This window comes from Nicotiana tabacum, chromosome 15, assembly GCF_000715075.1.
Source record: "Nicotiana tabacum cultivar K326 chromosome 15, ASM71507v2, whole genome shotgun sequence".
NCBI classification, from domain to species: Eukaryota; Viridiplantae; Streptophyta; class Magnoliopsida; order Solanales; family Solanaceae; genus Nicotiana; species Nicotiana tabacum.
The window spans coordinates 308437-334834 of record NC_134094.1 but is presented as its reverse complement, the minus strand read 5'-3'; the positions used below and the strand labels follow the sequence as shown (position 1 = coordinate 334834).

Below are 26398 nucleotides of genomic sequence, written 5' to 3'. Positions count from 1 at the left end.
TCTTTATCTCCCGGTTAGAGACTTCCACTTGACCGCTAGCTTGTGGATGATAGGGAGTCTTAACTTTATGAGTGACACCATACTTGCTAAGCAAAGTGACAAAAGCCATGTTGCAAAAATACGACCCCACATCGCTTATGATAGCCCGCGGAGTACCAAATCTTGTGAAAATATTCTTCTTCAAGAATGCCACCACACTTCTCGCTTCATTGTTGGGTAGAGCAACGGCCTCCACCCATTTAGACACATAATCAACCGCAACCAAGATATAGTTGCTTCCACAAGAACTCACAAAAGGACCCATGAAGTCAATACCCCACACATCAAAATTATCAATCTCCAAAATGGTAGTGAGAGGCATTTTATTCTTCTTCGAGATTTCACCAGCCCGTTGGCATTCATCACATCTTTTCACCATATTACTTGCATCTTTATAGAGAGTGGGCCAATAGAAACCGCAACTTAGCACTTTATCCACCGGTCTTGCTCCGCCATGGTAACCACTATAAGACGAAGCATGGTAAGCCTCAAGAATAACATTTTGCTCTTCGTCCGGTACACATCTTCTAATTACCCCATCCGTGCAAATCCGGCATAGGTATGGCTCGTCCCAATAATAATCTTGACAATACCGTTTGAGATTCTTCCTTTAATTTGAATAGAGCTCATCCAGGATGATTCCACACACAAGGAAGTTTGCTAGATTCGCGAACCATGGCACCTCCTTCATTGAAATAGCCAAGAGTCGCTTGTCGGGGAAAGAGTCATTGATTCAAGGCCATTATGCGACCTCCCCTCCTCCTCCAAACGAGACAAGTGGTTCGCCACTTGATTTTCACTCCCTTTTCGATCTTGAATGTCAATATCAAACTCTTGCAACAATAGCACTATAACAACCTACTCGGTCATTTTGAGCATTTGTACTTTGCTTGGTAGTTTATGGGTATGAGTAGCTCAATATGATGTATTACGACTTATGTGAATTGTCGGTTTTAATTTTCAGGTTATTCAGAATCGAATTGGAAGAATGGATTTCATTGTTGAAGTTTTAAATTGGGAGAGTTGAGCAAGTTTGATGTTTTGTGAATTTGAACCCGGAATGGAGTTTTGATGGTTCTGGTAGGTCCGTTGGGTTATTTTGGACTTAGGAGCATGTCCGGATTGTGATTTGGAGGTCCGTAGTGGAATTTGGCTTGAAATGGCGGAAGTTGGAGTTTTGGAAAGTTTCACCGGGAGTGGACTTTTTGATATCGGATTTGGATTGTGATTTTTGGAATTGGAATAGCTTCGTTTTGTCATTTGGGACTTGTGTGAAAAATTTGGGTTCATTCTGGGTTGATTTGTTATGTTTCGGCACGAGTTATTGAAGTTGAAAAGTTCAAAGTTCCTAGATTTCAATTTGAGGCGTGATTCATCATTTTGATGTTGTTATGTGTGTTTTGAGGTCTTGAGTAGGTCCGTATTGTGTTATGAAACTTTTTGGTATGTTCGGACGGGGTCCCGAGGGGCTCGGTTGAATTTCGGACGTAGTTCGGATCATATCAAATGGCTTTGCATTGCTGGTTTTTCTGCTATTACCTGTTGCTTCTGGCATTCTTCGCGATCGAGAAGGTGTAGCCGCAATCGCGAAAGGTGTTTGGTCAATGGAGCTATTTGTTTTTCGCATTCATACTAGGTTGAAGATTTTTGTCTTCGCATCCGCGTCCATTGCTATGCGTTCGCGTAGTGTTGAGGTTTGGCAGTTGGGAGTTGGAGAATTCTTCAACGTGATCGTGAAAGGTGAATCGTGTTTGCAAAGCTTTGCATCAGTGGTCATCACGTTCGCTTGGGGTGTATCATGAACACGTAGTGCTTTTGGTGGCAGTGTATTATTGTTCATCATGAACGCGATGAACTTCCCGCGTTCGCGTAAGAGGATGTCTGGGTAGAAGTATAAAGTACTCTATTTCGGGGGTTTCGACCATTTTTGCATTTTTGGAGCTATGGAGCTCGGATTGAGGCGATTCTTTAGGCAATTTTCACCATGTGAAATGGGGTAAGTGTTCTCTACTCATTTTTGATTTTATATCATGAATCTATCTTCGTTTTCGGCATTTGATTGAGGGTTCCAAAAGAGAAATTTGGGGGTTTTAGCCTAAAGTTTCATAAAGTTAATTTTTGAGTTTTGAACATCGATTCGGAGTGGTATTTGAGTGAAATTAGTATGGTTGGACTCGTAATTGAATGAATTATCGGATTTTGTGAGTTTTGTCAGATTCCGAGGTGCGGGCCTAAGTTGGACGTTTTGGCCGATTTTGGGCTTTTGATTAAAGATTCGACCTTTTTCATTTGGAATTGTTTCCTTGGGCTTTATTTGATGTATTTGAGTTGCTTTTGGCTAGTTTTGAGCCGTTCGGAGGTCACTACGTGCTAGATAGCATTTTTGGAGCATCACTTGGCTTGCTCAGTATTGGAATTGGCTTGTTCGAGGTAAGTAACACTTCTAAACTTTGTGCTAAGGGTATGAAACCCCGAATTATGTGTAATATAATTGGTGTTGAAGTGACGCACATACTAGGTGACGGGCGTGTGGGCGTGCACCGTGTAAGTTGTAATTCTGTTATTTCTGTGATACTGTGTAGCTACCTGATCATATTTGTAACCATGAAATCCACGTACTAGAGCTATTGAGTTGTGATTAATGTTAGAAACCATGTCTAGGCGTTACTGCTGTTGAGTTATTTGCTTACATTGCAATTTCATAATCAGTCATGTTCATTCATTTCATATCATACCTCAGTCTCTGTTGCTACATATGGATACATCACATCATTATTTTGGGCTGATATTCCATGACATTGAGAGCCCGAGAGACTGGAGAGATTGATGACTGGGTGAGGCCGAGGGCCTGACTGTGAGATATTATATTATAGCACGTGAGTTATCCGTGCGGATCCAGATGTTATACTATAGCACGTGAGTTGTCCGTGCAGCACGTGAGTTGTCAGTGCGGATCCAAATATTGATACTATAGCACGTGAGTTGTCCGTGCAGCACATGAGTTGCCCGTGCAGATTATAGCGCTTGGGTTGTAGGAGCCCCTCCGGAGTCTGTACACACCCCCAGTGAGCGCAGGTACCTACTGAGTGCGAGTGCCAGGTGACTGGGAGGACTGAGTGACTGTGAGGAGTGAGTGATTGGGAGGACTGAGTGGCTGGGAGGACTGAGTGAATTGATACTCTGGGAGTATACATATGGTCTTTATCACTTATTTGCATCACATTTGGCATGCACACTTGACATACAGGCATAGAGCTGCATTTTTCCTCACGATGTATAGTATCATGTCATTTATGACTTCTCATACATTATGACATATGGGCATAGAGAGACATCTTACACTTGCTATCTGAAAGGAAAATGAAACATCTTATTTATTGTTTAAAGGATTTTTGGAAAAATCAGAGTTTTCAAACTTACTCATATTTTTGGAAACTTTCAGTAAAAGATTTGAGTTTTCACTGAAATACTTGAAAAGCATGCCTACTTTTCTGGAACTGTGAACGAGCTGAGCATTTTATTTCTGAGATACTCCTTTTATTACTTGTACTATGTTGTTATGAATTATTGTGGGATATTGGTATTGGACCCGACCTTTGTTCTAGCTCGTCACTACTTTCAACCTAAGGTTAGGTTTGTTACTTATTGAGTACATGGGGTCGGTTGTACTCATACTACACTTATGCACCTTGCGTTCAGATATTGACTGTTGACGTTGTTGTGATCGACGGGAGCCGGAATTGAAGATGTACTTACGTTTCGTTTGTAGCTGCCTCTTGTTCATGGTAGCCTTAGATCTATAAAACTCTGTTTATGTACTCTTCAAACAGATGATGTATTTACTTCATTTCAGCTTTGTAAAATCTATTCTTAGAAGCTCATGATTTGTACTACCAGTCCTTGGAGAACGTATCAGATTCGGATATTTCTTTACTTAACTGCTTTATTAATTGTTATTAGAATTGGTTAGTGGTTAATTGGCTTACCTGACGGGTTGTGTTAGGTGCCATCATGACTAGGTATTTTTCGGGTCGTGACAAGTTGGTATCAGAGCCCTAGGTTCATAGGTTCTACAAGTCATGAGCAAGTGTGTAGTAGAGTCTTACGGATCGGTGTGATGACATCCATACCTATCTTCGAGAGGCTACAGGATATTTAGGATATACTTTCCATCTTTCTTTCCTTATTGTGTGGCATTGATTCAGCTTGAAGCGTAACTCTTTGAATTTCTTCCACGCATTCTTATACGTATGTGAGCGCTCGGTATCGATTCTGCACCGGCGGCTTGTGATTCCATGGTTAAGGTGCGAGATGTATTTTGGCGTGATAATGATGGGCCATTCTGGAGGACTTGAGGTCGGGTTTTGATGGTAGCTTGAGCACGGTGATTTCGATTGTGTGAGCTCGTGCTTTTGAGACTTATAGGTCCATTGGTGTCCCTATTATTGGAATTTGTGATTGGATGACTATGTGGTGAGTATGATGTGACTGCGAGATGTGTTCAGATTGTTCGAATGTGATGAGAAGAGTTTACTTAGGATATAGCAAGGACTATGGGGTGTTTGATTTATGTCTTGATGTGACGTACAATCTCGAGTATGAGTGCATTGAAGGATCCTTTCTGTTGCTTAAGGCTAGAACGAAATAGGTTCTCATGTCTTATTGGTGAGATCAAACTCAGGGAGATTAAGTGATTGCTTAATAGTTGTGGCTATGAAAGGGTATCAAGAGACGTCAGTTTGAGGCTAAGCACGTGGGTTATAACTACGGATGTGTGATTTTTATAATGTTATGTTGAGGCTTTCTTTTCTTCCAGTGGGGTATATTTGTGAGATTTGAGTTTGGATCAGTTGTGACAGTTGACCCGACTATCATGAGGATGAATGCGAGATTTGCAGACGATTTGAGGTATTATATGGTTTGTGTTACATGAGCTTACAAAGGATTTAGTTGAATTTCAGTGCGGGATTTTGCCAGTAATAGAGTATGGGCGTCGTGATGTTATTAGTTGTTTTGTTTTATGGCTTTAATCCAAGTGGGGGAGTTTGCTATCGATGAGTTGATTGGTTTCAGTTTGAGGTATACCGGTGAATCAGTTATGACTGCAGGGGTTGAGATTGAGGATGACTCGAGTAAGGGAATTTCTGGATACGGGTTATATTACACTATATGGGTATATGGGAATCGTGGAATGATTGAGTGGTTATTCGTGAAGGATGTAGTGTGCATGGAGTAGGAATTTTCTTGGTTGCGTTAAGGTGGGGTTACTTCTTTGGGTTTCGTCGTGCCAATAGGGCACTAGTCGTTTGGCCTATTTGGGGCGGTGCAATTGAGATTTGAGAAGAGTGGATGACTCTCGAGAATGGTTCTAATGGATTCAAGAATTATATGTAGCAATTGAGAATTTTAGATTGGTATATGGCTAGGATATGATATTTGCATGGGATGGTGTCGAGACTTGTGGCATTTTTATATCATTGTGGATTATGCATTTCAGTATCAAGAAGGTGAAGGAAATAGTTTTAGGTTCACATAAGGTCTCTTTATAGTGGGTATCTCGGTTGTGGTGCTTTGGGGTCCTTAAGAGGGAAGTCAGCGGCTTATGGGCCTTAGGGCGTTGTGGTTTTATACTAGAGTCTCTTGTGTGGTGAGTTTTGGTTGAGGACTATGGTATTATGGCGAGGAGAACTATCAATTTGAAGGTAATTCGAAAAGAACTCGGAGAGTTAGGACAACTTAGTAGTAGGTTGGATCAGCACAGTAATGGATATAATTGGTTTTTTGGGTACTTATGATGTGTCTAGTATCTACAGGTGTTTCGTGGCAATGCTCTTGGGTTTTGGCGACATGCGTGGATGGGTTGAGTTAGAGAGATTCGGTTCTGATAGCTTGGTTATGTGTAAATGGGCTTCAAAGAGTTCTCAATAGTTTCTACCACGGTTTGAGGAGTATATTTCCTACTGGCATGAGGAGCATGTGGTGTATAGTGATTTTCTCCTGGATGAAATCAAATGGAAGGTCTTTGGCTAATTGAGTATGTAGTTGCTTGTGACTCGGAGTGGACTATGAAGTTCTCATATTTTTCATATGATGGCGTGGTACATGTGGTGTGTTGTGTGAGATTGAGATTTACATGAGCGAGATCACAATTCAGTTTTGAAGGGAATGTCATAAAATTCTTAGGTAGCATAGACGGTTTCAGATGACTTGGTAAATGATATTACTATCTGGTATGTCTTGATGAGAGTATACATTTCAGAAGGGGAAATGTGTTTTGATATAGATACTTCACTGGTACTGCAGCACTCTCCTGGTTAATCCACTGCTGATATTCAAATTTTGCTATGTGGCACAGAAGAATTTTAGAAGTATTCCTCGTGGGATAATCGTGTATGAGAGATGTGTTAGACATTCGGGCGGTGGAGTTAGGATCAGATATGGTGATTCATGTGTTTTATGGATTTGGAGGCTGAGAGTTCTCAGGAGCAAATTGTTTCATGGTTGTGGACTGTGAGGTTGTGGCCGAAGCTAGCCAGATGATAGTATGTGTTATGATTCAGTCATTGTAGACTTTCGGAGGGTTATTTATCTATTTATGGGTGACCAGAGTTGGTTTGGGGGTCCATTGGTAGGCCAAATTAGGATGTGTATTCTACACCGAGCCGGATTGGTTGGCTCCATACTGCTATTGTTGAGGGATGTTCCATTCGGTTGTTGTTGATCTTATTCATGTTCTGAAAGGATCTATGAATTACTCTTCTATGCTACGAGGAGTTGTGATTCGTTGGCTATAAGCACGCCTGGTGCGGTTCTATTTGGACTTTATAGCGTAATTTGAGCAAGATGAGTAATTGGGTATTGTATGGTTGATGTCGTATGGGTTATGTTCTTTCGGGTTTTGTGTGGCATTGTGTCATCTACTTCTCCATGGTTATGGTAATGCACTTTGAGTACTTGATGTCGGATTGCGCGTCGTTATTGATTTTGAGCATGGTGGCTGAGGTATTTCATATGGATCAGTGTTTAGATGGGGTCACGCATTGCAGTAGAGTTATGTTGAGATATGATCCCTTGTGTTAGATTCGTGTGTTTTGGTTCTACGGTGTGTGATAGGTTCTTAGCATTGCGTTGTGGTAGTACTTGAGGAGCTTGCGGGACAGTTCTCTTGTCTGAGTCATTTTCCATGATTGAGTACATTTGGAATGTTGTTTATTAGTGCACGGGTTGTGGCTTTAGATTGTATTGATGTGTCATGTCACTAGAGTGGTCGTGTTGGATGAGATGAGGTCATTGGACCTAGAATGGATACTTTCAAAATTGATTACAGCATAGTTGGAAGGATAATATCGAAAGTCGGCTTAGAAATTTTCTATAGTTCTTGTCGAAGGAGAGGCTGGTTATTGTTTTGCTTTTCACTTATTTTCTGGTTCGGTCGAAAACAACCTATCTACCCCCTCGGGGTAGGGTTGAGGTCTGCGTACATACTACCCTCGGGGTAGGGGTAGGGAAAAATCACAGTTATCAAACTTACTCATATTTTCTGCAAATTTCGGTAAAAGATTTGAGTTTTCACTGAAATACTTGAAAAGCATGCCTACTTTTATGGAACTGTGAACGAGCTGAGCATTTTATTTCAGAGATACTCTTTTTATTACTTGTACTATGCTGTTATGAATTGTTGTGGGATATTGGTATTGGACCCTACCTTTGTTCTAACTCATCACTACTTTCAATCTAAGGTTAGGTTTGTTACTTATTGAGTACATGGGGTCGGTTGTACTCAAACTACACTTCTGCACCTTGCGTGCAGATATTGACTGCTGACGTTGTTGTGATCGACGGGAGCCGGAATTGAAGATGTACCTGCATTTCGATTGTAGCTATCTCTTGTTCATGGTAGCCTTAGATCTATAAAACTCTGTTTATGTACTCTTCAAACAGATGATGTATTTACTTCATTTCAGCTTTGTAAACTCTATTCTTAGAAGCTCATGATTTGTACTACTAATCCTTAGGGAATGTATCAGATTCAGATATTTCTTTACTTAATTGCTTTATTATTTGTTATTGGAATTGGTTAGTGGTTAATTGGCTTATCTGACGGGTTAGGTTAGGTGCCATCACGACTAGGTGGATTTCGGGTCGTGACAAACACCTATCTCATCAACCTAACTTTTGAATCTTTCTTGCTCATAAGATAGCGAAGTGTCGCATGATCCTTATGAACAATAACCTTTGCACCCATATAGTATGGGCGGAACTTCTCAATTGCAAACACAATGGCAAGGAGCTCTTTTCTGTAACAGTGTAATTGACTTGGGCATCATTCATGGTCTTACTAGCATAGTAGACCAGATGAAAAAACTTGTTGATGTGTTGCCCTAAAACTGCTCCAACTATTACATCACTAGCATCGCACATGAGCTCAAAAGGAATACTCCAATTAGTAGCGGTGATAATGGGAGTAGTTGTCAACTTGAACTTTAGCAATTCAAAGGCTCTCATGCAATCATCATTGAAGTGAAATTTAGCATCTTTCTCTAAGAGCTTGCACAATGGGTTCACCACTTTAGAAAAATCCTTTATGAATTGTCGGTAGAACCCCGCGTGACCCAAGAAACTTCTCACGCCTTTCACTGAAGTTGGAGGTGGAAGTTTAGAAATCACCTCTATCTTCGCCTTGTCGACCTCTATGCCATTCTTTGAAATTTTGTGGCCAAGGACAATGCCTTCCTCGACCATGACATGGCATTTCTCCCAATTCAACACCAAGTTTGTTTCTTCACACCTTGCCAATACTCTATCCAAATTTTCCAAACAATCATCAAAAGAATCCCTGACTACCGAGAAATCATCCATGAAGACTTCAATGTAGTCTTCTACCGTATCCATAAAGATCGCCATCATACACCGTTGAAAAGTCGTTGGTGCATTGCATAAGCCAAATGGCATCCCCTTGAAAGCGAAAGTGCCATAGGGACAAGTGAAAGTTATTTTCTCTTGATCTTCTGGGGCTATAAGGATTTGGTTGTAGCCCGAATATCCATCTAGAAAGCAATAGAAAGCACGGTGCGCCAACCTATCAAGCATTTGGTCAAGGAAGGGAAGTGGAAAATGGTCTTTCCTCGTGATTTTGTTTAGCTTCCGATAGTCCATACACACTTTCCACCTGGTCACCGTTCTTGTGGGAATCAACTCGTTCTTATCATTGGCGACCACTGTTATGCCCCTCTTTTTTGGGACACATTGCACCGGAGAATTCCACGAACTATCGGAAATAGGGTAGACCACCCTGGCATCCAACCATTTGATAATCTCCTTTTTGACCACATCTTGCATTGCTTCATTGAGTCTTCTTTGATGTTCAATGGAGGGTTTGGCATCTTCCTCCAAGTTAATCTTGTGCATGCAAAAGACGGGGCTTATTCCCCGAATATCTGCCAAAGTCCACCCAATAGCTTTCTTCCCCTTGTAGAGTACCGTCAATGTAGAGTCAACATGCACGTTAGTCAAGCAAGAGGAAAGAATTACCAATAAAGTAGAACAAGGGCCAAGGAATTCATACCTGATATGTGGAGGCAATGGCTTCAACTCCAAGATCGGAGGCTCTTCAATTAAAGGCTTTGTAGGAGGAGTTTTCCTATTCTCAAGATCCAAGGAAAGTTTCTGGGGTGCATAGTTGTACGACCTCATTCCTTGCAAAGAATTAACACATTCCATGAAGCCATCCATCTCGTCATCATCAAAATTAAGCAAGGCGGCCTCCAACATATCACCCACATTAATCGTGGCACTTGTATCATCAATAATCAATCGGTCACCAAGTCCATGAATGAACACACTTCATTGCTATTCGGTTGCCTCATAGATTTGCACATGTGGAACACCACCTTTTCATCACTCACCCGAAAAGTGAGTTCTCTGGATTCCACATCAACAAGAGCCATCCCCGTAGCAAGGAAAGGTCTTCCAAGAATAATCGGCACCTCATAGTCCACTTCACAATAAAGAATAACAAAATCCGCTGGGAGAATGAACTTATCGACACGAACCAATACATCTTCGATCACCCCCAACGGTCTCTTCATTGTATGATCGGCCATTTGTAATCTCATAGATGTGGGTCTTGGTTGCCCAATTCCCAAGGTCTTGAAAAAAGAATAGGGCATCAAATTAATACTCGCCCCAAGATTACAAAGAGCTTTGGCAAACTCGGCACTTCCAATGGTGCAAGGGATTGTGAAAGCAAGGGGATCTTCCAACTTAGGAGCCATCGAATGCACAATTGCACTCACTTGGTGAGTGACTATGATAGTTTCAAAATTCATCGACCGCTTCTTTGTCACCAAGTCCTTCATGAACTTTGCGTATCCGGGCATTTGCTCCAAGGCTTCAACTAATGGCACATTTATCGAGAGACTCTTCATCATATCAGTAAACTTTTTGAATTGATTCTCGCCATTTTTCTTGGCGAGCCTTTGAGGATATGGAGGAGGTGACTTAGGTAATGGTGCCTTAGCCTTTTGCACTACCGGTTTCGGTATGTCAATCACATGCTCCATAGACGGGTTCACTTCCTTTTGAGTCTCTTCCACCGTGTCATCAATATCAATCCGCACTTCATCATTTGCTTGCACTACTTTGGATGGGATTTCCTCTTCTTCTACCACTTGCTCATCATCCACAAGTTGCCTTTGACTTGAGGTGGGTGCATTCCCACCTTTTCCACTTCTTGTAGCAGCCATGGCATGCCCCGTATAGTTCCCACCCTTTGGGTTCACCATCGTGTCACTTGGTAATGCCCCATTATGATGAGAATTTAAAGCTTGAGAGATTTCACCCATTTGTACCTCTAGATTGTGGATCGATGTGTTGTGTGAATCAAGTTGGGCATCGAAATCGGCGTTCTTCTCCATCATTCACTTGAACATGTTCTTAATACGGCCCATTTCATTGTTGGAAGAACTAGGACCATGGTAAGGATAAGAAAGTGGGTTGCTCGGTTGTTGATACATCGGGGGCCTTTGAAAACCCGACCCCCCATTTCCTTGATTGTTATTCCACCCGCGTTGATTGTTGCCTCCCTCATTGCCTTGGTTATTGTTGTTAAGCCAATTCCCTTGATTATTGTTTCCACTCCAATTGCCTTGAATGTTGTTGTTATTCCAATTGTTTTGATTGTTTCCACCACTCCAATTACCTTGGTTGTGAGAATTCCAATTGCCTTAATTATTCTGAGGTCTCCATTGTTGTTGGCTAGGGCCTTGGTAGTTGTTTATTTGCCCTTGAAAGTTGTTCACATATTAGACCTCCTCTTCTTGATCATTGTGAGATTCATCTTGATCAAATCCACTATCATCTTGCACAAAATTGTCCACTCTTTGTTGCACTTGTGGACTTCTTGTTCTTCGCTTGTTAACTATCATACCTACTCCCTCAATTGCATTGACTTGCCTCGGGTTTTGCACTTGTTGAAGTTGAGCCTTTGCCAATTGGTTCATGGTGGTAGTCAACTCAGCTATGGCTTGCCAATGATCATGCAACTCTTTGTGAAGGTGAATCACATTGGGGTCACCTTGTGGAATATTATCCCGAGATTGCCATGCCGAAGAAGTATCTGCCATCTCATCCAAGATATCACACGCCTCCACATAGAGCGTAGTCATGAAGTTCCCACTGGCAAGTTGATTCACTACACATTGGTTGGTGGTATTGATCCCTCGATAGAAAGTTGTTGAATCATGTTCTCCGTCATATCATTGTTAGGGCACTCTTTCACCATTGCTCTATATCGTTCCCATATCTCGTGTAGTGGTTCATTAGGCTCTTGCTTGAATGCTAGAATTTCATCCGGAAGAATAGCGATGTGCCCGGGAGAGAAGTACTTAGAAATACATTTCTCCGCTAGTTCATCCCAAGTATGAATGGAATAATTTGGCAAACGTTCCAACCAATCTAAAGCTTTCCCCCGTAGAGAGAAGGGAAAATCCTTAGCCTCAAAGCATCCTCGGAGACATTTGTTTGTTTGCTCCTCCAACACGTATCGATGAACCCCTTCAAGTGTTTATATGCATTTTGACCCGGTGCACCGGTGAAGAACACTCGTTGCTCGAGCAAAGTGAGCATTACGATAGTTATTTGGAAGTTGCCCGCCCTAATTCGGGGAGGGACTATAGCACTTTCATACCTTTCATTCGGCAACACCCGGTGTGGAGCCGCTCGTGGTGGAGGTGGGGGTGGAACGGGAACATTGTATTGAGGCGCTCGGCCTCGTCTATTGGCTTGAGGTTCAAGAGGGACCTCATCCATTTGATCATCCTCAACGTCCACATCCCCCAAAGCTACGTTTCCGAGCTCGTTGTTTGCCATGATTGCACCTACAATACTCACACATTAGTAACAAGGAAGGAAAAGAAGATATCCCCAAAACACACCTAAATATATAGCTAATATCGTTTTTAGCTCCCCGGCAACAGCGCCAAAAATTGATCTCGTCCAAGTTCACACCTCAATTCGAGGTTATGAAAATGGCTGATGCAATAATAATACCCAACAAGAGTCGGGGTCAAATTCCGCAAGGAGCTATATGCATGGGAGTTAGTAGTATATATCGTAGCGCGTGAGTTTGTATATCTAAATTTGCACTTCCACAAAATTGGGTTGTTTTAAAGTCTAAATTAAACTACGATTGCAATTTAAGAAATAAAACTAGGAAATTGATTTTGTTGTTTTTCAAATGTTATAAAAAGGCCTAGGGATATGACCTTCACCTAGGTGTTTGCCTAATCGGATATAAACGTTAAAGCTTGTTTCATTGATCAGGGTGTATTATAGCTATCAACACTCAATTACACACTCAATACAGTCAGAGAGTGATTTTGCCCAATTTGGCTTTCTCAAGTCCAAATGGGTATTGAACAAAACGGTTGATAAAAAGCTCAAGTCGGGTTGTTACTATCTCTAGGTTCAACCCTTTAATTGGGGTTGTAAATCTCTTGATTGACCCAATTTTTTGTTAGCCAAGTTTTCCTATACTAAGTCTCTCTTTCTCAAATAGAGACCAAGTCAAATAGGCATGAACTAATGTTTGCCACCATTTATTCCATAAATAAAAGCAAGAACAAGGCTAAATAATAAATACCCAACCATAAACAAGCATTAAATCAAACACCCATTAAGTTTACACACTAGGGTTGGGTCACAACCCTAGTGAAAATCTAGGTACTCATGCTTGAAATGGAAGAAATAGAAGAAGAAATGATAATTAAACTCATATTGCTAATTAAAATGATAAAATCTATGTCCAAATAGCTCAAAATATGAAAAACTACTAAAAAGAGTAAAAAGAAACGGCTATTGTAGCAGCTGATGTCAAAAGTTAACCTAAAAATGTGAAACTTATCTATTTATACAGGGCTGAAAATTTTGGACAAAAATGCCCTTTCAGAGGTTCTGTGGCCGCACAATTCCATGTGCGGTCCGGACTTTTCTTCAGCTTGACAGGATTGGAAATCTGCGGCCGCATAATTCTGAACTGTGGTCGCACTGCACTCTTTCCACGGTCCGCAGATTTATAACTGCGGCCGCATCTTGCTCTTCTGCGGTCTGCACAATTGTAATAGCGGCCGCATAGCTCGTCTTCTGCGACCGCACAATTGTTGTGCGGTCCGCACTTCTAGGAGACTTGGAATGCATCTTCTCTGAACTTTACTTCTGGCTCGGCTTTTGCGGCCGCACAATTCATGTGCGGACCGCACATTTCACCAATCTCTGATGGAATTTCCTTTATAACCTTTGGCTGCAGATGGAATTTTGTGGTCCGCACTTCTGAGTTTCTGTGCCATTTATGTCTTTAAGTTCAGATTACTCCTTCTTTAGTTTGATTTCATCTTGGGAGTTCATCTTCCAATATTTCTGCAATTAAGCACATTTCATTAGTTTTCGGGAATACAATTAAACGCATTTGGACTAAAACGAAAGCTAAAAGGCGCTAATAAGTAGTCAAAATATCCACTTATCAGTGGCCAAGATGTAACACTGACCCCCTATAAAAGCTAGGGACGAAGAGATGCATCAGATGGCGGAGTGTGACCTCGACCCCGGCCAGCTTGGCAAATTTTGAGAGCATCCTGGTAAGCTTGTAAATGTACGGGGAGAGTTGGGCGGGACAGACACCGTAATAGCGGCAAACTTCCTCCACCAATGGGAAAAGGGGGAGAGTATAGCCGACCTGGAAAGGATACGCATAGAACGTGCAATATCCGGGGCGGTGGATTTGCACCACATCGTGCCCTGCTGGGACCAGATCGATGTGGGCAGGAATGTTGAATTTTGCCCTAAGCTCGGCCAAATCGGCCTCTTCCATCACTGACTCCGAGATTTCGGGCTCACCTTCAGGAGCCTTCGAAAAATCGGACCTAATTTTCTCACTACGAGGGATTATTTCCTCCACCGTATGAAAATGCTCTTCCTTAATGGCGACGGATACCCTATCAGCGTGGGGGTATAAGCACCGCCAAAGGGACAGGGTCAGTTTCCATACCGGAAATAGAGGGTACATTAGCCATGTTGATTAAGGGAGGATATTCAAGCAAGGAAGTGTTAGAAGCTGCGAGAATCACTAAAACTGTAAAAAGATGCGCAATAATGGGGGAAGAAGAAGAAAATACGAAGTTTTTTTATGCAAGGGTTTCGTAAAAATTGAAACGTTACCCACACACCCCTATTTATAAAAATTCAAGCGTCGAAACCAAGGAATTAATCCATCATTACCTGGCACTGTAACCGAAGCGGCAAATTCAATCAAAAGACGCGCGCGAAACGAAGCAACATATCAGGAAATCGCGTCATAATGACGTTTGTCGCCATGACGCCATCCTGATTCGTGGGACATACAACTCCAGGAGTTACGGTTCACAAAGGGACACGCTGCCAACTCGCCCCAATCATCTCGACTCGTTTAGGTCGACCAAATGCTTCGGCCACGTTACACAATATCCGCTCATCGAGCCCGCCTTAGGCCGGCCTCTATAAGCGGAGGGACTAACTGTATAGGTCAAAATCTTCCCTAGAATATTTAGGATAATATAACATTAAGAGAAGAGTCAGCCGAGGTCGACCAGGAGATGCCAAAGCCCGTGGGCGAGAAGCAACAGATGGCCGATATTGTGTAATGCAGAAAGAGTTGTAACGGCTAGTTTATTAGGGTAGGATATTAAAGAGAATATTCCGTTGAATATTCTTGATACTTGTACTATTAGGGTTTATTGGGGGTATATCCCAGATAAATAGGAAAAAAGATAAGGAATAGAGGAGGTGATATGCACTTGATAAGAACACTTTTCAGAAGAAGAATCTCTCTCTCTCTCTCCCTCTCTCTCTCTCTCTCTCTCTCTCTCTCTCTCTCTAACAAGGATACAAACAATACATTTTCATCAAGATTCTTGTTGATATTATTCTATGCTTTTCCATCAGATCCGAGAATAGTTCGAACATTCTAGGATTTATCTGTCACGCATCATTGTCACGAGGAACAATCATCTAACTCATTTATTATTTGGTGAATCATTCCTTCTATTTATTTAAATGTCATTTGTTGTAATTTATTGCTAGTTACTCCTCCATTATTGCTCATACTTTTGGAATATTTAATGCGCGATATTATTAATCCCCCACAGAATTACTCCCACACTATCCGTATTTTCAAGATCCACGTTTAAGAATATTATTATTAACTAGGTTTAACCCAACATTACATAAACCCTTACTCTTTGATTGGGAATGAGGAATGGGGTCCGGAAGCGGGAATGGGAGCTGGGAGGGTTTCCGTTTTTTTAGAGAGGGTGGGGCCCATTTGGGGCAGTTGTTATAACTATAAAAGTTTGGGATTTTTTTTAAACCTAGTTATAAATATTAAACACTAACAATGAAAGTGTCATTTTTACACCAATCTTAACACTTTAGTCTTATAAACTGCTTTAAGTGTTCAAAAGTCCTATAAATTTAATTCCCCCAGCTTTCTGCCATTAACAAAGCTTTACAGTTTTGAGTTCAAAAATTACAGTTTCAAAATTGAATTCGAATTTGATTAGGTGTTGTGGCAAACTATTGGAAATACTTTAATGAGCTCATAACTAAACTTTTGCACAATTTGGTGAAGATTTTGAGCAGATTTAGCAGGATTTCAATTCCAGGTTGAAGGAGGACGAACATCCAGTTTGTATACCATCTGTAAAAAAAAAAAAAAAAAAAAAAAAAAAGTTACTTTAACTAAATAATAAAATATAGTTAAACCGGATAAAATAATTACTAATATTACCTACATGATAAAATCCAATATAATTACTCTTCGTAAAACTCACTTGGTTAAACAATTGCCATTTGTTTGGGATATTCTAATAAGAATCTATTATTCCATTATTATCCATTTAATCCCTAGAACTTTTGAGGAGTGTTAATTGCCTAGCATAAATGTAATTAGCTTAGCAGCCTATGTTTTGCACTCCGAAGTAATTTTGGCAATATAGACTGATGTATAGATATCAAAGCAGACAAACTACACAATGCATATAAATACAATGATAAGTTCACTCAGAAATTGTCATTTAAGAACACTAGCTCCAACAAATTTTTCAAGTTGCAGGCTCTGCGAGCCTCTGGGTCACATTTGCTGGAAAAATTTCAATGTTTCAGGGTGTATGAACAGTTTTGGTGTAGTTTGAATTCCAAGTACCTTTCACCTACAACGTAGGATGATATCCAAGACTGACATTTGCTTCTACCCGGTGCACTACACTTCTGATACTCCTATCATGGCAGAACTCAAGGGCAAGCCGAAGAGCCGTTCCGAGTCCCAGCACAACTATTACTCCTGCGCATTGCTTCTTGCTTTCAACGTGAGAAGGGACACTTAAAAAGTTCTAATGTCCTAGTTTTGACAACAGACGATTAATGAGAAGTTGAAAAGATCAAGAGCATGTACCGATTATGATGTTCACAGGCAGTGCAGAGACTCCAAGCGTAATGGATATTAGCACATCCAGAAACAGACCACCAATGAGGATACAAAATGCTACCCAAAGTGGATTAAGACAACCCTGTACAAATTAACTGATTTAGAATTAATATAAAAGATATGACTTTCAGAAAGAATGTAAGAGTAGCAGCTTGGGAAAATGCGATGTTCCTTACTCTATCCCGCTCTTGGGAAATATTCGTCCCTCTAAAAGAAGGATCGACTCTCCAAATCCAATAACTTGTCTGCAATCCATGAAAATGATACAGTCAAACATAATTAAAAGAGTATCTATCCGATAATATGTAGCTGACTAATCTTTGAGCTTAGATCTTTTTCTGAGCCACAACTTAGCATAAAGATGAAAATCGCCAAAGTATCTCTGTGATAGTGGCAAGTTTTGAAGGCGGAAAAAAGCCCCTTAACAACATTGATCCCAAAAGCAACGAAAATGAAAATATACCCTTACAGTGCCTATCGAAATTAAGGTGGTTTTGTTTCATAGGATAACAAATGACATGAGTGTTCCACCAGATCTGTAGATGAATCTGGACTTGGCTCAGAGATTTTAATCATTTCTGTTTGGACACCGGTTATGTTCTGAAGTAAGTAGAATCTGGATCCACGGTATTCATTTGGTCTCCAACCCGATATAACATTTAAATCAGTAGAATATTTGTCAGAGAAAAAATAAGGGCATGGCTATCCATGCGTCCAACCAGGCCTGTAGATGAATTTAGACTGATTACATGAACTTAGACATATTACAGAGATCTTTCATCAAGTTTGAAATTACATACATTTTATGTTCGAAGTGAACTGACTCCATGTACAATTTGATCTCAAACCAATACAACATTTTAACTCGGCAAGAATATTTTTCAAAATTTGCTCTGTTATTAGATCACTCTTTAGATGAAAGAACTAGATCTGCATCAACAAGTATGCGCAAATCCCAAAACAGTTAAATTCAGAAAAGAAATAAGGCAGCGTAAAATTGTTGCTTAAGGGGCTCAAACACAGGACTTCCGAAGGAACCTTGAAGAAGCAACTTGACTATTGCTCTAGAGTGTTCTTTCTAATTAATTATCTACTACATACATAAATAAAAGGCAAAATACATAAGATGCACCCCGTACTTGTCCCGAAAAATCAGTTTCACACTCAACCTTTACGGACGTCCTAGTACCACCCTATCCTTATTCAAAGTGAATTTAATACCTCCTTCAAATGTGAGGTGCCAAAGAAACTAATTTCACCTTACTCAAAACGCGTGGGAGGCTGAAAAAACGTAAAAGGTTACTTAAATTTTACAGATGTTATTTTTCCATTGGTTGTTATATTTAATTACACTTAATTAGTTGTATTTAATTAGTGTAATACTAACCCTTTTTATTTTTATTTTCCTTGTTCTTTTTCATTTTCCCGTTTTTCTTTTCTTCTCTTTCCTCTTTCCTTTTCTTCTCTCTTTCCTCCATTGTCACAAGAGAGCAGCACCATACAATCATAATCGTAAATAAACAAAAATTAAAGATTGATAGCTCTTTCTCCACCTATTTTATCACCTCCTCCACCCTCCAATTGTTCTTCACAACTTGGCTGGAGCAAAAAATTACCAAGGTGGAAACGAAAACCCAGCACTTTATTGGATCTTTCTTAGCTTCCTCTTGCTTTGTGATTGTGCTCTATACATTAACTTCACATTACATTTTTATCTTTTGATCAAGATGGAAAGAAGAAAAAGGAAAAGAAAAAACCCAAAAAGAGAGACCATTTTCTTGTCAATATAGTCAGCTAGCTTCTCTTGCAAAGGTTCCATCAGAAAAAGTTTTTCTGAAAGTCACTTCTTTGGTTGTAATTTGGTTGCCCATGGAGATTGAAAATTTTCCAGCAAGCTGGAAAAGATGATAAAAATGTGTGGATTATTTTGAAGGAGAGAAAGATTTGGGTTGGGGTTGTGGGGGGGGGGGGAGGGGGGTGGTGGGGAGGATTATTCCCGTAAAAGAAAGAAAAAAAATGAAAACACCTGCGAAAATGCCATGTGTCGGCGCGTGTAAACACTACTTGGGTTGAATTTGGTTGTGGCATTTTAGGGGGTAAATAAATTCATCTTGGATAAGGATAGGATGGTAATAGGACGCCCGTAAAGGTTGAGCGTGAAATTGACTTTTCGGGACAAGTATAGAGAGCAACTTATGTATTATCCCTAAAAAAAAAAAATCTTATATAAAATACAATAGACATATTAACAATATTCTTATTGTACTAATGTGCGAATACATACCCACAAAAAGGGGCATAGCTAGAAATACTTTTTTACTGGGTCAACCACTTTGTACAAAATAAACTTAAATATGTCTATTTTTATATATGAGATTTTCTCTATTTTAAAGTATTGCATCTCTATATTAGCAGATACCCTATATTTTCAGAAAATGTGGAAAGGATGAAGCAGTTGTAACAAATTTGCAAGATGTTTATTGAGGTCTGGTTCATGGCTAATGCTTACCGGGAGGTTGCAAGATTGCTCGTATTTAACATTTTGCAGACAAATAATATAGGTGCAGCAGTTGAAAAAGAGAGGAAGAGCAGAATCAGAATATTCTCATTCATAGATTAAAAAAAGTGGAAGAACCTGTACACAGGATTGGTAAAGTAGGAACAAAGAGAGGAAGAAGGAGAAATATAGAGATAGCGAGAGAGCCACCCCCCACCCCACCCAATTAAAATAAGAGATCAACACAACATAATCAACTCAGCCTTGTTATTCATTATCATGGTAGAAAGCATATAAACACAAAACTTTCGGTCTAGGATAAATGACTAGGAATCAAGAATTACTTTGTGGCGAAGAAACTTGGTGTCCATGTTTCATTTGTATTTCTCCTGTAAAGAGAGAATCCGGCAGTATGCATATTTACCCTAACACGTGAGAGGATTGTGGTTGAGCCAACCAATTTCTACATAGTATTGACACGATATATTTTGAAGTAATTTACTTGACTTATCAAGAAAGTAACTTGGAGCCACAAAATCTAAAAAAGGAATAAAATGAAATTACTATGTTACAGAAATGTACCTTGGGCCTAACTCAACTCTAACATCTAGCTCAAGTAGTGAGAAATGCTCAAAATCACATAAGAAGACTACCATTATTCACTGAACCAGTGTGAAATTATTTTTAAATTTTTTTTCAGTAATCAGTTATTTCCAACTTTGGAACTCAGTGGATAACATGTCCCTCTACCAAGCGGTACACCAACCCCATTCTAGAAATCACACGTGGACCTTAACGCAAACTTATAAGAGGGACATGGCTTACAAAAGTTGGCTGACGCCAAATCGTTGATACGTGCCAGTATTGGCAAGTTTAGAAAGCCCACTATGACATGATAATCGAAAAAGAGGCCACCTTGGTTGGCTATCTTCAAGGATAACTCACCTTTTAAGAACACTCTCTTAAAAGAAGCAAACTACTGCACAAAAGTCATATAATAGATTTATTAAATACAAACTGGCCTACATTAAGGCTTCGAGACCTATTTATAGGCTACTAAGTCTAAGATGTTTTGGTAACTAATCAATGTGAACAAATGAACCCACTAGATGACAAAATAGTGGTAAGCTAAAAGATATGACAAGTATAAGGATAAATGATGACACGCTGTCGAATCATCTTAAACTGTTTAAAAAAGATTGGCGCATTCCTATATTTCCTCAATAGGAAGTCTTTATAGCCACACAAATACTATGGCTTGTTTAAGACTACGTGTTTCAATAAGTTTTATAACCACACAAATGTTATAGAAGATAGTGTGGCCTTCATCAGCAGATCTAATCTGTCTGGCCACATATGACATGCCTAAATACTGACAAGCTTTATATGTTGCATCATAATTCATTTGCTTTAGCTCCTTCTCTTCTTCAAGATCATCACATGGAGATATACCCAATCCCCTTCTAATAGCCTCAGCAGAAATAGCATAGTGTATCTCCTTTCCAGCAATCTCTTTGACGCATTTCTTGAATTTGCATAAGGGACAGCGAGCATACTTGGAGGAATCAAAAGTAACCGTCGTTCCACATATTTCACAGAACATCAAATCCCATTATCGAAAGTATGTCATCTCAATAAAATCTTCCGGCAAATCGAATGGTGAAGAATACAGAATTGCCTCCAGAAATTATGTTTCTTATAGGGGCCTTATTGCTTTCTCTTCAGCTATAGAGCAATTTTTACACAGAACGTTCAGCTGAGGTGCACCCTGAGTACTCAGGGTTTAAGGTTTTAGTTGTAAAGAGTTATGAACCGGACTGCATAAGGAACACTTAAGGGGGGAAATGGTAAATATGGATAGCCGAGGGGCTGATGGTATTCTGGACAAAATTATCTTGAGATTTCATCCTTATCTATTGAGTTTTCATCATCTCCTTTAGTAGGTTTTTACTCCCACATTGGTTGGTATAGTTGGTGACTCTTACTCCTTAGATTTTCCAAGCCTATATAAATGCCTTTAACCCTTAATATGAATTATCTTGTATTGAATTATAAACACTTTATAAAAAGTTTTGTGCTTTAGTTTGCTTCTTTTAATAGTGTATTTCATCTTAAGAAGTGAGGTATCCTTGGAAATACCAACCAAGGTGGCCTCTTTTTCGGCTATCATATCATATTAGGTTCCTAACCTCACCAATTTTGGCACACCCCTGACATTCTGGCATCAAATGCTGTGAGGGACTCCATAGCAACTCACAACTGTATAAACTAGTTAACAAGAAAAAGATTCTAGCCATTAACTCATTTTGTAGAGTTATGAGTCGGCAAAATTCCCTCACGGCATTAAGCAACTTTACGCAGATGACTCTCTTTAATAACTAGTTTATGAAAGGGAATAACTACTAACTGTTTGTAATGGCTAGAATAAACTATTTTGTGAAATGGAATAAACTATTGCCTGATTAGTTAATGGAAGGGCATAACTACTGACAGATTAGTGATTAGCTAGAATAAACTAGTTCAAGAAAAGGGAATAACTACTAACTGTTTGTAGTGGTGCATATTCTTCCTCATTTACAAATTTACAGGTTCTTATCTTGTCCATTATAGTGTTAAAACAATTTGAAGTTAGTTCTTTTTTATAAAGATGCATAATGTTGTAAGAGATTCAACATCAACTCAAAATGGTAATTTAATAACCAGAATCTACTACTTGTGGAAGGGAATAACGATTATCTGCATATGCAGTGTATTTTTTTCGTGTTTCACAAATTTACCAAGTGTTCTTTATCTATTCCATTCTAGTCACACAACATTCTGGGAAGTGACATATTATTGCCACTAGCCAAAGTGGTCTTTGTCATACTGATGGTTCAAAAAGTATGTTCTCCATTCGCTCCTACTTAATCGACCACAAAAAGCACTCAAGGGAGGCAGGTGCAGTCAAATGCTCAAGTTCAAAAGCCTATGAGCTGAAATGCCAGAAGAATATTCATGCTTCAAAAAGCAGTCTAGCTTGAATGCTGAAGCACCCAGCAGCAACTTCAAATAGAGAGCCAAAAGCATGCATAACCAAAGTTTAAAGAGATCCAATCGTTCCGCACTCATCTAAAAGCATTGGTATCCAACAAAGACAGATACTTACAGGTGCATGAGACTCTGGAGGTGCCACATTGGCAGCTACTTGCCTGCATAAAATGGAAAACCTACATCAATATTCTGTATAAGGAAAAACAAGATTAGCATGCACTTAGTCTATCACTTACTGGCATATTTCGCATTTATTTGAACCTCTAGTATTAAACCACGTTTCAATGCATGACTGATGTGCTTTTGCCAATCCACCACGACAGTGGCATCCAAGATCGATTAACTCTTCTTCCTTTTCCTCTTGACATACTCTGCAAAGCGTCATAGAGAATTTCAAAACTGGACCAGAGCCTCGTTCTTTATATTCTAAAAGCTGCGACAGAGACTTTTCAATGTACCTAAGGAACTTCAAAGATTGATACTCTGAATATGCAAATCAAAAATTAAGAATAAAACTTACAAAGATTGGCACACTCTATATTAAATCAAAATAAATGGCCGTTTTGCTGCAGCAAGTTCTGAAAGAATACCAACTAGAAATCCATAAAGTACTAAAAATATAACAACATACCCAGTATGATCCCACAAATGGAGTCTAGGGAGGGTGGGGTGTATGCAAACTTTACCCCTACCTTGTGTGAGGTAGAGAGGCTGTTTCCATAGACCCTCGGCAAAGTACTAAAAATAAATTAAAAGAAAAAAAAAGACTATCTCAAAAGGTCTTTTTTTGCAAATCTCATAGACTTAATCAACTAGGATTTGCTAGCCTATTTTAAGTTAGTTATGGACATCAACTTAATTCTTTCTTTTAAATAAGGTGGACATTAATTCAAATATAAATCCTGTAAGCACTCCGATTTCCCTTTCAATTTTTAATCCCTTGATAGTTTATGTGTCACACTACCATTCAATTACACAGAAGTAATGTGATAATGAGCACTACCACAACTTTGACCATGAATATAGCAACACACCAAATTCACAACAGCTCTTGAGAGCTAAATTCTAGAGAGAAATAAAGGTCATAGTGTCAAAACGAAACCCAAAAAAAAGGGTATGGGTACTTCTCTTATGGTTATTATATCTAGATACCATCATCGAACATAAGGTTGATGTGTTATTGATCGGCAAGCAACTTCGGACATGATTACAGCAATAAACCTTTGTACAAAAAAAAAGGCTAAATCTTGGTAGAACAAAAGATCATCCAAGCAGAAGTTCTCGAAAATAATTTTTTTTTTTTTCGGGGGAGGGAGGGGAATGGTTTATTCAGTATGTAGATGTAGATAGCAATGCAAACAAAGCACATAAGAAGGGTTCAATTAGGATCAAAAAGTTTGAAAAATAAAGGGTCTCATAACTAAAACTTTACACGGTGCTTACGAGCTAAATTGCTCTGACACGGCAGTTTAGGTACCGCACCTGTGTCGACACGACACTAGTATGGGTGTGGGTATGAGATCCGCACTGGATCTGGTCAAACAAGATTGGGTACTTTGACCACGATGGACGGAAAAATTCGAGACGAGATACAATTTGATTCCCGAAATCAGAACCAAAACTAGGATAAATTTGAAGAAAATAGCATACTTTATAGGATGCCAATCCTTTACTTATCTACAACTTAAAATAAAAAAAAATTCACAGTTTACAAGTTATTCGTAAGTATTCCACAAAAAATTTCATAATGTAGAGATATTTTTATATTTTTATTTTTTTGAATTATTTTTAGCGGGGTCCACACACCCGTATCCGTACTAGAATCCGTATATCCGAATCTTAGAATTTACATTTCGAAAAATCCGACCTCTAGATCTACACCCTTGTCGGACGCCCGCACCCGTGTCCGAGCAACTTAGCTTACGAGAAAGCAGTAAAGAGACTGGCAGAAAGGACCTAATCTCTACGCAAGTAGAAGAGCTAGAAACCTGCATTGTTCATGACGACTAGAATTCCTGGATAAGTTAAGCTTCTTAGGAGACTCTACAATTTCTATTTTCACAGTAGTGGCAATATCCCCAACTGGGTCTGTGGTTACTGTGGCAGCTTGGGAGTTGAGTGATTCGCCCGCAGAAACCACTATGGTGAGTACAGATTGATCCACATTTTCAGTAGCTAAGCCATGATTGCTGGCCTCCGCATTCTGCTTTTCAATATCCAATGGATCACCGCAGTGGCCACCCAGGGCGGTACTATCATGCCGGACTACACCGACATCCTGCATTGGTAACAACTATGAAGGACCAAGCCAGAACGTTGCTATCCCTCTGCAACCTTTTTTAACATTCCTCCTACACAAAAACAGGCTCAGACTTGATATAAAGCTGAAATTATTTGGTTCACTACACCGATACCAAGTAACAAATTCTCACAAGATAAATCTAAATCAAGCAAACAGTTTGACTACTACATCCGAAAATTTCAATTTATCCAAAGAGGAATCTAATGCAAGGTATTATGAGCATAAAACCACAGGAATTCTTTTTCGGTTTTCAATGTTTACTTACGTGGATGAAACTTCAAATAAAGAGCATACATTTACCAGCACGCTCACACATTCATACGCAAGTCTGCATATAAACACACGACAATATCTAGCATGGCGGCCTAACATGGCGGAGCCAGGAAAAATGCAAGAATGTGACGATTAGGATGCTGACGTATGACCTAAGTAACTTTTGTACCCCCTCATTCGATGGATTTAAAGTTTCCCAAATGTCAAGGGGATTTTTTTTTTATAAGATAGAAGGGAAGCTCAGATGCACAACTCATCGTCCTGTAAAGTCGGAAAACAGCAGAGACCCTTATCACCGCATATACGCACAGCTATCATCACAGCTAACCCAGGGATGCACCAGCCGGTAAACATATGTCAAGGGGATTCAAAACCTTATATATACCCCAAAAAAGTTGTTTTTACTCTATTTTGTGCAGTACAATTTTCCGATTAAGGGGATTTAATTGAACATAGCCCCGCCACTGGCCGCCTAATTACGAGAAGAAGAGTAAATCAAACCTCAAAAACCATGAACTAAGTGATCCATCGAAGATGTACAGAAGCACATAAGTAATTGAAACTAAATAAAAAAAGACTACGTTTTTCACACTCATTTGAGCAAAATCCACATCCAAAACAAGCAGAAGGGAAAAGAATGCTAATACCCCATCTCATCAATTTTTTATGAGGACCCATCTCATAATTCTCCTGCAGTTACCAGTTTCAATCCCTCAATTGTCATCTAAACGGAAAAAAAACTCATGCTTTACCATCTCAGTAAAAAAATTTGGCATAACTTTGAAGCGTCCAATCAAGCGAGAAATAAAGGGAACTAAAAACGCTGTTAGGTAAAGATATACAGAAATGTTACATACGTTGAGCAGAAGCGAGTTGATTAAGACGGTAGCGATGAGTATTGATTCAATGGAAAAAGTAGGGGGGGACGGACCTGGATTTTCTCAACAGTATCTCTACATATTCACTGCAAAATATCTGATTTTTACGGAGCTATCGAACAGACGGAGTCACTGCTGTCCTTAATTACTGGCGGTTTGGCAGCCTATTTGGTTTGTGGATTAAAAACATTATGCCCTTCTGTCCACTTCGCCTATGCGAGTGTAGTCTATTGTTTACAACTACCACAAGCAAATTGTCGTCTTTAATAAAGTTAGAATTTTCTTATAAAATTGAAATTTAAGGTTTTCTTTTAATGTAAAACTTACATTAATTAATATATACTCCATTTGTTTCATAAAGAAGG

The 26398-nt window shown here is 39.6% G+C and overlaps 1 protein-coding gene and 1 pseudogene across 3 annotated transcripts; both read right to left on the bottom strand.

The window, feature by feature from the left end:
• Positions 1-16036: 16036 nt before the first annotated feature.
• Positions 16037-26250, bottom strand: LOC107770178 (uncharacterized). Of its 3 annotated transcripts, none has more exons than XM_075231905.1 (8): positions 26013-26250; positions 24569-24931; positions 22817-22951; positions 22696-22738; positions 17230-17298; positions 17021-17135; positions 16772-16909; positions 16037-16267 (listed from the first exon to the last, which is right to left on the bottom strand). In XM_075231905.1, exons 2-7 carry the CDS (start codon positions 24862-24864, stop codon positions 16779-16781), a joined length of 789 nt encoding a protein of 262 aa, XP_075088006.1. In that variant the 5' UTR covers positions 24865-24931; positions 26013-26250; the 3' UTR covers positions 16037-16267; positions 16772-16778. The 3 variants fall into 3 exon arrangements, with proteins under 3 accessions (XP_075088006.1, XP_016444941.1, XP_016444939.1); XM_016589455.2 differs by lacking the exon at positions 16037-16267 and adding an exon at positions 25803-25879 and having other exon boundaries at positions 16552-16909; positions 26013-26052; XM_016589453.2 differs by lacking the exon at positions 16037-16267 and having other exon boundaries at positions 16552-16909; positions 26087-26249.
• LOC142170066 (small nucleolar RNA snoR114) lies at positions 25392-25481 on the bottom strand (annotated as a pseudogene).
• Positions 26251-26398: the final 148 nt, after the last annotated feature.